The sequence below is a fragment of the Lonchura striata genome, chromosome 10 (genome assembly GCF_050655825.1).
Source record: "Lonchura striata isolate lonStrDom1 chromosome 10, ASM5065582v1, whole genome shotgun sequence".
Taxonomy (NCBI): Eukaryota; Metazoa; Chordata; class Aves; order Passeriformes; family Estrildidae; genus Lonchura; species Lonchura striata.
Window position 1 is genome coordinate 18,303,199 of NC_140712.1, and position 13,429 is coordinate 18,316,627.

Consider the following 13,429-nt stretch of genomic DNA (forward strand, 5'->3'; position numbering starts at 1 on the left):
AAACACATCCTTTAAAGGATGCTTTTATGATAGTGCAGCAGTGTGACTGTGTTCTGTGTCCCTCGCACAGCTGGATTTATCACGTGTGACAGCAAAGGAAGCTGCTCCACTTACTGCACCCTGTCCATAAACCTCCAATCCCATTCAAAAAGAATCGAGTTATATTTCTTTACTAATGTCCCAGCAGAGATTGCTATCAAAGGGGCCTGGAATGTTTATCAAAAGGTTGGGATTATGGTGCCAATGCTGTGCAAGTCACCCAAGGCCACCAAATATTAAAGGCAAGGAGAACTCTGACTGTATATTGCCAAGGGCTACAGCTGAATCTATAACATATGAGGCAAAGGCTCTTCCAAAACCCATCATTTTCTTGAGGTATTTGGTTTCTGTTCCCGTGGAGAAAAATCAATCATGGAGGGTAGATTAATTCCCATTACCTAGAGGAGGCAGGAGAGAAGCCTGTGCAGAGTGCAAGGCAGCAGCTCTGAGGCAGGGTTGGGTGCTGCCAGCTGGAATTGCAGATGTGTCCCCATACAGAACCAGTTTCCCCAGCCTAAACAGGGAGAGGGTGTTCCACAGGCTGCATCTGCAGCAGGCATGCACCTCCCATTCTGTGCAAAAGCAAAGCTTTGAGTCATAAAAACCTTTTTATGGGCTGCTGCAGAGTGTTCTTGGGCAGCCTTGGAGCTTCTCTTCATTGTAGATTCAGGTCAGGCTCCACATGCTGACAGTAACATTTGAATTCTCTCTGTGCAGCTCAGAGCCCTCCTCAGCCTTTGCAAGCCCCAGAATTCAGAAACAGCCAAAAATGCCCTGGCTGTGGGAATCCTCCCTGCTTTCCTCAGGATCAGTGTTTGTCACAGGGACCCCTCACAGCCAACGCTGGGGCACTTTCCTCCAGAAAAGCTGCAGTTTTTTTCTGTGCAGCTTCATAAAATAAGCATGAAAAACATGAAAAATCTCATTGAAGGATGTTGAGTATTTATGATGAAGTAGCAAAAAGTATACAGAGGCATAAACTGAGAAAGACTTTTCAACCTCTTTCAGGTTTCAGTGATCCAAGCTGTAACTCTATAATCATTTTAAGGCCACAATTATTAGTTTTGTGAAATTAACATTTTTTAAGACTAGAATTGGACCGTATAAATTTATTTCTTTTCCTGAAAAAACCTATTTAATAGGAAAATATCATTTAAACAGATACAAGAAAAAAATACAGATCAGCAGGAAATCTAAAGAAGAGTTTGATGAACATGACATTCCCAGGAAGTAGAAATAAAATAGATTGTAGATTTTTTTCTAATTCCAAAAAGAAAAAAAAATATTCTTACACATGACACCAAATATGTTCTGGAGATAGCTTCACTATGATAGATTTGTTTGGCATCTGTTGAATTATCTCATGTTTTCAGTGGGACCAGGAGCATTTTGTGATGAAGAAATTCAATTGAGTAGGACTGTGGGACACCATCATCTTTTCAGTTAACATTACATAACTCCCATTTATTTTCATACTATGGGTAGGAAGATGAGGACAAAACTGTACGTATATTTAGAAATTATAAAACACACAAAAATATCTCTGTCCTATTAGCCTGTAGCCAAATGTTATAGTGCATCGTTTTGCTGAAATAAAATAAATAGCAAATACACCATCATTTGGTGGGTCCCTAATATCTGGTGCATGAAGATATTACATGTGACTCAAAATTCTCTGGACCATTATTCCCCTGGAACAAGGAAAGTTTGCACCCTATTGCTAAAATTTCTGAGGTGACCTTATCTTAAATATTTTAAATATATAAGGACATACAGAATGCTAATTAAGGAAGGAACCAAGAGGACCTACCCTGTAGCCAACATCTTCTGTGACAACGGCTGTGTCAACCATGCAACCTGCTTGCCACAAGGTCTCTTTAATGCTGCAGCCATAGAGAAACACATTCTTTTTCTGGGAGTGCCCATGGTAATCACAGAAGACCTAGAGAGAGGAAAAGATAAGGCAAAATGTTGGACATTGGAGAGGTTTCTTGGTTCTTCACAATAAGCACTACTGGACTATGGCAGGGAGGTGTTAATGCTTTTTGGTTTTTTTTTCAGGTCTCTTCAGAGTAGCTTAGACTCTGGCTGTGCCTTTGACCTGTGTCAGGTTTCATTAGTCACTTGTATCTTGCTTTATTTATTTGATCTGACATGATCTCAGGGGTCCAGAGTCAAGCCTAGTGCACTTCTGTCTGCAGCAGAAATAAACATGACACCTGTGTAAGAATCTATGGCAACTCAGGAACTTAAGGGTTCATGAGAACTCCTGATACCATGACAGAGCAATTTGTCAGGCTCTTTCTACTTCTAAACTCCAGCTTTATCCTCATGAGACTTGAAATCTATGCCTTCCCAAATGATTAATCATTGCTTTGCCTTCTTTAAATTAAAAACCTATGCTACATAATTTTCAGGAAAATATAATTGTGCAATTGTATTGCCAGACCTTTGCATGAATTCCTGCAAGTCAAGCACAGAAAATGACCCATTTTCAAGGCAAATAATCTCATTCCACACTAATTTATCTGTCTATCCAATCCATCTCTCATGTCAGCTGTCATATAAGCAAGGCACAAGGCACATTCCCATTTTAGCGGAAGTTTTGATTGCCTTTATAGGCAGATATTGATTCCCATGGAAATGAAAATCACAATTTAATGACCCGAGAGGTAAATATTGACCCAGGTCTTAAAGAATAATCAATCTCAGTGCCCTCTGAGATATGAAGTCGATGTACACATGGCTGTTACATATATTCTCCATGTCTTAATCAGGAATATTCAGAAATCTGTCAATGAAAATATAAGAACCTCTAAAGAGAAGGAATTATTTCATTTTAAACCAACAGCATTCACTGTAGAGCAGAAAGGAGCTTCAAGATGTTATTGAAACTGTTTTCCAGGACTTATGTTGGAGACAAACGAATGTGTAGGAAGATAGAGAAAAATTATGGACCCACATAGAGATGGGGGAGAAATATGGGGTGCAAAAAATAGAATTATAGAATCATTTAGGTTGGAAAATATCTCTAAAATCATCAGGTCCAATCATTAACTCAGCACTGCCAAATCCACCACTGAACCCCATCCCCAAGTGCCACAACTGAACATGTATTCAATACCTCCAGGATGGCGACTCCACCACTGCTCTGGGCAGCCTTTTCCAAAGCTTGAAAACCTTTCAGAGAAAGAATTTCTTTCTCATATCCAACCAAAACCTCCCCTGGCACAACTCGAGGCCGTTTCCTCTTGTCCTTGAGTTGTCACTTGGGAGGAGAGACTGACACGCACTCACTGTCAGCCTGTCCAGGTCCCTCTGCCTTCAGAGCCTTCCCACCCTCCAGCAATCAACACTCCCACCCATATTCCTGCCTAAATACATAGACAAGAGGGGAGAAACAGATGGAGAACATGAGCTTCTTCTACCAACTGTTAGGGCAAGACTTACCCTCGTTTGCTTATTTACCAGCTCCACAGTAACTAAGTTTAGCTGCAGCACGTCAGGGAGTTTATTTATCTGGGAATTGAGCACGTACATTCGCTCAGCTCCTCTGACACTGGGGGGCTGAGGCACACATAATAACCAGTCAGATGGACAATTATACACATCCCATAACTTACATGCTGCTGCTTCCTTTGGTTTCTGTCCTGTCAACTTCCCTTCCCACACCACCATCACCTCCAGATGTTTTTGTGGGGCTGAGGGCCTGCAGGTTCCACATCTGGAGCATGTGAACAGCCACCTACCTAGCAACAACTCTGATCCACACACAATTATCCTGGAATGCCTTCTTCCAAAGAGCTGCATTTATTAATTCTCTTAATAATAGACGTTTTTCCAGCTAGTGTTTCATCTAAGCTACCAGCAATACACAGTCATAGCTTAGGTTAACCACAGTTACCACCTAGAATGTATTTCTATGAATATCAAAGAGGATTTTACAGCTTTTGTCTGATTTCAGAGCAGAAAACTAAGCTCAATTTGGTATCAATTACCTGCCAATTTACAGAATTACCACACACAAAAGACAATATATTATCTGTCTAAAATATTATTTATCAGAAACCATGCAGGGATGATCAGAGAGTGGGGCTGCCTGATAAGTAGCAGCTCTATAATTCTGCACCTCAAGAAGCCTGAAGACAGATCCTTAGTGACAGATCTGGATTGAGACTTCTTTACTGGTAAAAGATTACTAAAGCCATGTTCTGTAATATAGTTCAGGCCATGGAATCTTTCACTGAGTTTCACCAACTTCCACAGAAGAAGTGTCAGTGCCACTTTCATTCTATTTGCAGGTTGCATAGCACTGTATTGTAATTAATTTGACTGGATACTGCAGTCACTCCCAATGTTTGTACTCAATTATTCTCTACAGCACACCCTTCTGCCTGATTTTCACACCACAGGCTAGCTTATGTCTCACCATTCAGCCAAGGCTAAGAGATATTTTGGAGTCTGAGCACCCAACACAGAATTCTTCCTGGGATATGTCTGGGCAATCACTGAGCAGACTTGGCACCTCCCAGTGCTTTTTCCTCAGCCTGTCCCTTCCATATGTCTGGGACACTGAGACACACAAACCACAGACTCCCAAGTTTGCACTCACTGGGATATGACTCAACAACATGCACGATTTTTTAATCTATTTGAAGTTATTTGCCAGCACTGATCATTTTAAAGGTAAGGACTGCCTTCTAGCTCAAAAACAACTCTCCTTATGAGTCACAGAACCAGGTACGTTTTAAAATAAAAGAAAAGCAATATAAGTGGAAAGCAAGAAAAGCTGTTGGAAAAAATGAACTTTTTGAAATTTCTTCTCTTTTTTTGTGTCAAGTCTCTCAATAACATTGTGACAGGACATTAAATGGCAGGTTTGAGGTAGACAGGCTAAGGGTTTTTTTTCCTCCCAATGAGTACATTCTTGCAGGCTGTGCATGTTTCCAAGCTTGATATAATGACTTTGAGAGGAAGCAAACACTGCTCAGAGACTTCTGGTCCACTGGAAGTTCCTTTCCCCTTTTAGGGCATCCTGCTCTTCACTAGAGATGAGACTCTGCAATGTCCCAATGCACCCAGTCTCTTGGTCTCATTAAGGTTACCATAGCTAAAAAGGCAAGCAAAAACCCCCATAATTTAACAGGCTGTTTCCTTGTTAAATAAAGAATTAAAGTGTCCTTGGTTTGAAGGGCTACTAAAGTTCTTTGCTTTTTCTCCTTCCAGCAGCTTTTCTTTGCTTTGAAGAAACTGCTTGCACATCCCTAGGATAAATTAAACCAAATGAGCTCACAGAAATAATTTGGCTGTCCATAAACTTGGCACCATAGGATCTTATAGGTTAAAAGAAACCCAATAAAAACAAATAAAAAAACTACCCCCAAACTCTCTTCTGAAGGAGGGAAAAGACATTTTTGAGGATGTATAAACTAAAATCAATGTATTCTTCAAAGGCAAAGAGAAATCAGTTTATGAAGTATGACATGCAGTCTGTGAGTGAGGGAGATGGTAAGATCAATAGTCTTCCTTCACTCATCAATGATGAAAACTTGTACTGAGTAGTCAACTTTATGCACCTGAATATGACAAGGAGGTTCATGCATTAAAAGAGGCCAGACAGCAAATTACAGAGTAAAACAAAACTCATCCTACGCTGCTATGAACCAAAGGAAAATGGTGACTCAGTTTTCAGCTCTGAATTTCAACAATACTCCTCAGCCTACAGAGATAAATTTCAGGGCTGTCAGCCTGGACAAAAACTAAATTACTGCAAGAATACTCTTAGAGAAGCTCACAGACATTTCCACCTTGTTTGGGGCTTTTCTCACCAAACCCAGAGGGATTTTGGTGCACTTGGACATTTCCTGCCTGGCTGTAGCTATCACCAGCAAACTTGCCAGTCCCTGTATCCACATCTGTTTGTCAATGCTTGAAGCTCCTTGTGGTTTTCCTCCTGTGTCTCAGAGCTATTTTTTCCTTCTGCTGGGCAACTGAGTGGATGGAATGGATGCCAGACCCGTCTCATGAATTTCTGGTAGCCCCCAAACCCAGTCCTTTCCCTATTACAAATGCATCAGGGAGATTCACACACTTTGAGGGCTGCTTCCTATGTTTTTGTGATTGCATGGGGTTTAGCACAGTCCATTTAGACTAAATCTTTTCGGAATTTCTCCTAATGCTTCTATGATGATAGCAATAACTTACTCAAAATATTTAGCTTAGTTGGAGTACTTTGAGGATATAAGGAGCTTTCAGAAATTAATTTTCTCATTTTTATTCAGGTATACAGAGATTCTGAAATTTGGAGTTGCCTGTTAGAAGATTCAAGCAGTGATAACTATTCAAGACTTTCAAAACAATTTGACAAGATGAAAGTGTAAGAGGACATGATGCTCCCAAATCACTCCAGCTCTGTAACAAGACTGTTCACAAGTAGAATAATCAATCCATTCACAGAATGACACAAAAGAACCTGGAAGAGACTCACCAGAGGAGCCCGGCCAATGCTGCACAGGTAGTAGAGGAGACCTTTGGCATGGTAAATCGTTGGATGCAGCTGGGAACTGGGTGTCAGCCACTGCCTGTTGAGATCATCTCCACTCAGTGAACAACGAAGGCTGAAATCAGGAAGCAACACATCACAAACTGGCAGAACAATAGCTGATTCCAAAGCATTTCCAATCCTGGCAAGCCGTGGCACAAGGACAGGGAATGTCAACAGAACACAGATGTAATGGTTTTGAACATTGGGCTGGAATATGGAATTAGTCCATATTATATTATTCAGGTTCTTATATTAATTTTAAAATTTCCTTTCCTTCCAAGGTTCACATAATTGCTGTCCTGCAAATAAATGCAGTTTTCCACTTACATAAGAAGGCACAAATCAAAAGGCCATTTAGAAAGAAGTCTTCTGAAACATTCTAAATTCTGTGCTATGAAATTCACACTGCTTGCATAGAGCACAGGCTTCTCAAAACCCCCAGAGCAAAAAGCACATCCAACTTCTACTCATTCTAACTGAAGACAGGCACTCAAATCTCATTGACCAGTCTGAAACATGAATGTACTTAAATGAGATGAGCTGGGTGTCTCATTTAAGCTTCTCTACTCACAAGAAATGTCTCTATCGAAAGCCCATCAAGGAGATCATGATGCCTGCTAGAGCATTATGTAGAACAATTACCCAGCTTCATTGCAAAGGCTGGATAAAAAGCTAAATAAGAATCCCAGATTTGCACTGAGGAAACGTTTCCCTTAGTTAGTTACAACATATTCTGTTACTGATTCAATGATCAGTGGAAGATTGTGCAGGATACTTGACCATGTGGAGCAGTACAGCACTACAATTCAACTAATCACCCTTGTTAGTGATGGTGTAGATCAGAGCCTTACACTCTTCAAAGGATTTGCTGTAATTTGGTTGATAATTTTCAAACCACTGTGTGGTGATAAAATTCAGGAAGCCACTCTCCAGCATATGAGATATTGTGGTAGGTCTTCATCACCTCCAAACTATCTACTAGAATGCTTCCAGTGGCACTGCAAAATTGGGGTGCTTCTTGTTCAAAAAAGCTAAAATATCATCAATGCTGGATGAATTTCTAGCTATGGAGTTGCATCCAGCTTTGCTGCACCAAGCTCTTAGAACAAATTAAAATAAATGTACTAATAGAGATGGGTTCTGCTGTTGTATTGATAGAGGTTAGGGTGTGCTGCATGTGGCATCCTGGGCATTATCAATGCCTTGCAACATGCTTGGAAAAAAGGGGTCAAAAAGCAGGAATGTTTTGGGTTTTTTTTTTTTTTTTTTAATTAGGTGGGAATAATGGAAGACAAGTTAAAGATGGAAGACAAAGAAATAATGAGTCACTAAGAATGCTTCATATATCTTTAATGTAGAAAAACGAGGTCTTTAATGACATCTTGGGGTTTCTGGCAACATCACAAAACCTATTCCAAATTTACTCTAGTTTAAGTTATCTGAATTCCCTTATTTCCTCATAATCCATACTTTCCCTGCTACTCACTCAGCAAATCAGAAAACACTAGCAATAGCTAACACTTGGGAAGCCAGCAAATGCTGCTGGGAGGCTTCTGCCAAAAATTCTTTATGAAAACATAACAATTTCTGTTGTGTTTTTTAAGGGCTCTTTGGATAAAGTTACCTTTAGGCTCACCTCATCTGATCTTCAGGACAACAGCTGCTCAGCTGAGTTTAGCAGCTCTATTTCTGCCAAGGATTTGTGTGCCTACACAGCTTCCCTTTGATTAGTACAATGCCACAGAGAGAGTCACTGAATTGCATAAAGAAACTCACCTTTCTCCAGTGTGACCAGAAAAAAAAAAAAACAAAACCCAAATACTTCCTTGCCATAAGGTCGTGATGTTTTCCTCCATCACAGTTATATCAGAGAGCAAAATTAATTGAGAATAACAACAGAATTTTCATTCTGAAGGGAAGAATGATAGCTGGACTTGTATACCCATGTTTTAATACAAGAGAAAAAAAAAAAAAACAGAAGGGAGTCTTATTATGCCTGCTCAAACCATTCACACTTCCCTCTGCTAAAATGCCTTGGTACCCAGTGGATGAGTCCAAAATAAAGGGAGAAAAAAGCAGGGGAATAGAAATTTCTAAAAGGATTCAGTAAATACAGAGATTAATACTAAGCCACTGCCAAACTCAATTTTTATTTTTAAGACTAAACTAAAAGCTTCTAAAAATGTTGATTATTCCTTCAGCAATTATAAAGAAATTATATGTCACATAAGAAAAACTCTTAATTAAGTCTATAATACAATCTACCAATTCTGCTGCTCTGACATAAAATGTGACTTTTTTCAGAGGTGATTATGACAAGACAATCCCCAGCTCTGCAGTTCACAGGTGCTGCTGTGCTTAGTATTAATTTCAGAAGTATAATCCAACTCTAAAATAATAATTTGGAAGTCCTTATGAACTGTTTGGAAAGAAGGTATCATCTCTAAATAAAGCCAAGAGCTTGGAGACAAAGTTCAGCTTTGTCCCTTCAAAGATTAACATTTCTGCTCATTTAAAGCTTTAAATATTAGCCCTCAGCTTGGCTGTATCCACAGCTCTTAAGAACATGCAGAACACAAATTTAATTACAAGAGGCTGAATTTTCCCACCCTGCTCTGTCCTTCCTCCATTCTGCTAAAACCTGTTTGCTTTTGAACATGCCAATTCCCTGCCAGTCCTGTTTCTCCTTATCCCTTCATTCCTTCTCTCTCTCCTAATAGTGATGACATGCACAGATAATGGTTCTGCCCGTTATGCTCTGCAGCCAAGGGTGAAGGTAAAATATGAAGCTGATTTCAAATGCTGATAGCAAATAAAGGGACTGGAGAGACGAGACTGGCTTTGCATGTTTGGCAGGATTTAATGAAATTCACTACTCAAATCAAAGACCTTTCTTACAACACAGTTCCAAGCTATTATATTTCCTTTAAATGTTTTACATGTCTTTTCTCTTTTGCAGTATTAGGAAGACTACATGCCACCTTGGATGGGACTAGTGGCAGCTTACAAAACAATTGCCAGAAAAAATTCCAATAAGAAACACCACTTTCAGCGACTCAATATAAAGTACCTGAAATTCTGCTAATTGTTATGTATCTTCAACCCAAATGTATTACCCAGAGACATATGAAAAAAATTAAACTGTGATTCTCTTGTTCTGTTTGCTATAGCCTCTCTCCTCCTCTACTTTTATATAGCCAAGACATTTTGGGTTTGAGGGCAAAGCAGCCTCAGAAATAGCACAAAACTCTGCACAAGCCATGTATATGCATGGAGAGATCCCACCTGGTCCTAACATGAGCCTTGATAAGGTCAAGGGAACATTTCAGCTGACTGCAATAAGCCTGTGTCCCACACAGATACAAAAGTGGCAGGGGATGAGAAACACTGGAAAAACAAAACTGAACAGGGTTGCATAGTAAAGAGATTTGGGATAAGAATAATACACAAGATATTAGAAAAGAAAGAATAAAATGGAGAGAGAAAAAAGTCACTTTTTAAAGAAAATATGTTGCTGTGCTTGGAAGATAAAATACTTCCCAGTCTCCTGTCCATAACAGATAAAAGGAAAGACAGGAGCCATCATATTGAATGAATGATGTCAGGACTGATAATAACAGCACCTGGGGCACAGGCAAATATAAAATCTAAAGGGATGCATCATGTTTGATATGTAGAGAGAAGCATCACCATTCACTGTGCATCTTAAAAGCAGACAGCAGTACCAGTGTAGGATGAGAGTATCTGTACAAAAGGCAGCAGGCACAAGTAAACACCAAGATGCCACTGAGCAGCGTGAGGCAGTTTCAACCAGACACAGCATGCTGGACTTTATAAATAACAGCAGCCTAGGATGAAAACGGAAATATTTTTATTAAGATGTTATGGTCTTGCCATTCAGAAAACTCAGAGCAACGTGGAGGGGAAAAATATAAGATGAATAGAAGATCCTTTGTTTCTCTTAATTTTAAATCTTTCCAAGATCAAGACTGGTGATGGGGGGAAGCAGTAGCAGCAGTAAAGCCCTCCTTCATATTGTAATGAAGGGTGTCAGAAATAGAAACATTATTTTCTGGCTTGGACTCTGGCTTTATTCAAGCCCATGGGCTGAAATAATAATGGCAACATTGCCTCCTGTGATGCCAATGATTATTCCAGAAATGGAACATCACCAGAACAATGTAAATTTTGGAGACTTTACAACAAAACAGTTGTCATCAGCATTACTGTCGTTAACAGTTTATTACCTATCCTCTTTTTCCTTCTGATTACAGTATGAATGCAAAAATGCGTACAATAGAACCAGGCTCAAGAGCAGTTTACCTTCCCAACATAACAAAAACAGCTGGGAGTCCAGGAGTCCCTATTCCTTATCTCTTTTCTTCAAGTGTATATTTCATTCTTTGGTCCTAATCACACTCCCATCCTCACTTACGCATGACCTACTACAATGCTGATTGTCCTCAAACCTCATTTATACCACATCTGGTTTTTAAAAAACCAAACTGGTTTTTATCAGGATTAAAGACCACAGTTAGCATTGGAGCACCAAAGCAGGCTGGCCTTGTTTAACTGGCCAGATGATAAAAAACAAGACCAGAAAATCAGCTTCTCATAAGAGATCCCCATAAAGTACCAAACAATGGTGATTTTCAATTGCACTGTGAAATGCTGCCTATTTATTTTACCACCAAGCCTTTAAGAGGAATTTTTATTACTCTCTTCTCTCTTTTTTTTTTTTTTTTTTTTGTGGTACCTTACACACACACACAATGCCAGACTCACATCCTGAGTGACACTTTGTGCTACCTGGGTGCCAACCAATTTAAGGGTGCCAATGAAACAACCTGTCTCATTTCAGCCAGTGGCTGCTGCACCACCCTCCCCTCCCAGCACTGACTGCAAAATCCATGATGCACAATTCTTCCTCTTGGACAAACACTATCCTGAGGCATCACTCTGCCAGTTTTTTCCTGCCTCCCTAGAGCTGAGCACTGATACTAATTAGGGTAATGAACCTTCAGCGTTTTACTCGCTGCGTTTGACTGATTTTGTCACAATGGACAATTCCTTGCTTCCCAAGATAAATGATGCAATCTGTGCTCTTCCTGTTCCGTGCATGTTCTGTATCTCTGTCCTTGCTCAGCTGCCTCTGATAGAAGGGCTCCTTTTCTCTCTGTGGACACATTTCATTAAGCCACACTTGGTCACAAATCACTCAGAGATGCAGAATGAGATCTGCCTCAGCCCAGCTAATGGTGCAATGTCACAATCAAATAAGACAAGGAGTTCACCTGATCTGCTGGAAAGGTGAGCAAACAGCATTGTCAGGGATGAGCCAACCTCCCTCCCAGTTCCACACCAAAGGATGCCCAGCTCATTTCTGTTTCTGCTATTTATAATAGCAGTAATCATTAAATAATCATTAGATAATTCATTCACCTGCAGTTACCCACGCTTTGCACGGTCATCTATGAGAAAAGTTCAAGTAATAAAAGTTTTGTGCTATATTATGAAGGAGCAAATAAGGATTCAGGGAACAAATAAAAACTCGGTTCTCATCCAGGACATGGAGTAATCTCAAGAGTCTCTTCTGAGGATCTTCAAATACATTCTTCAATAAAAAAGCATTCTTAGACTCTGGCATTAGGTGGAAATTTCACTTTTCAGCTCTTATAAGTATTTTTTTGCAGAAAATGTTGACTTTTCCTCACCAATCCAACACCAATTCCCCAGAAAACCCTGAATTTTCTGTCAAAACTCCAGATTTTTCTATCCAAAACATCAGAACTGGTTAAGGATATGACTCAGAAAACATGGATTTGAGGGTTTTTAGGCATCTGTTCCTCTCTTTCAGAGTATCTCCTTGAGGAGGGGTACATTTTCCCTAAATACAACACCAGGACTCTGTGACAACAACTCAGTGAGAGTCAGAATCATGCTGCAACATGGGAGTTGTAGTTTGGCTGGAGGAATCTGTACAAGAGCAGCCAAACAACTCCCAAATGGCACAGTGATGACAGTTCCAAATGGAAGTTCTGTTTTTAAATTTGTCTCCAGTTTTGATTATCCATTATTCATAGAAAAGCTTAAGCTTTCCATGGGGTGAAAAAAAAAAAAAGTCAAAAAAATCCTGAGAAATATTTTCCCAAACAGCCCCACTTATATTCTCCTACAAGCAATGTCAGCAAATCCTAATTTTGCAGGCAGGGATATTGAGAAGTGAAGCCACTCATGCAGCAAAACAGTAAATCAATGAAAAACTAGGAATAGAAGCTGACAGCTGATGAAAGCAGATCACATTAACTAAAACTTTGCTTTTAAATTTATGTCCTTTAGCCTGTTTGTAATTCCTGTATCTTTTCCTATTTTAAATGTGGCTTGTATCCATAGAGCTGAAGAGGATTCTTAACTGACTTAAGCTAATTGCACACATATGGGTTGCATCGAATTAACTGAGTTGATTTAAAAATCTGTTAGTTAAATCAGTGCAATCTCTGCATATAAATGAGCACTAAGAATTACAATTTGCAGATGATTGTTCCAAAACTTAAACAAAAACAAACAATGCAGAAGGGCAAAGTGTGGCATCATAGAATTAAGTGATAATCACAAGCAAGGTATGTGGAGGCCCATAAAAAATAAAAATATATGAAAAAGAATGTACTCCAATGACTTCAGACCTCCAATAGTTTTTTCTACAATCCATCCTTAGCCAAGTAATCCAGGAGGTGGAACCCTGGCATCTGCAAAGCTTTGTATGGGAATCAGGCTTGTTTCAGCCCGCTGACACCTCACAGCAAAGCAGAACAGTGACCTGTCTGCTGGCAAGGAAGAAACAAAACA

General features: G+C 39.7%; 1 protein-coding gene across 28 annotated transcripts in view; it reads right to left on the minus strand.

Annotated features, from left to right (window-relative positions):
• Positions 1-13,429, minus strand: part of AGBL1 (AGBL carboxypeptidase 1) — a 388,880-nt gene that overhangs the window by 243,388 nt on the left and 132,063 nt on the right. For all 28 annotated transcript variants that reach the window (XR_014957536.1, XR_014957537.1, XM_085588337.1 and 25 more), the window contains 2 exons: positions 6,527-6,656; positions 1,850-1,981 (listed from right to left, as the gene is read on the minus strand). Coding sequence is in view for 26 of the 28 variants with exons in the window: in XM_085588337.1 (XP_085444463.1) it covers positions 1,850-1,981; positions 6,527-6,656 (262 nt within the window). In the remaining 2 variants the exon portion in view is untranslated. The remainder of the gene's footprint in view (positions 1-1,849; positions 1,982-6,526; positions 6,657-13,429) is intronic.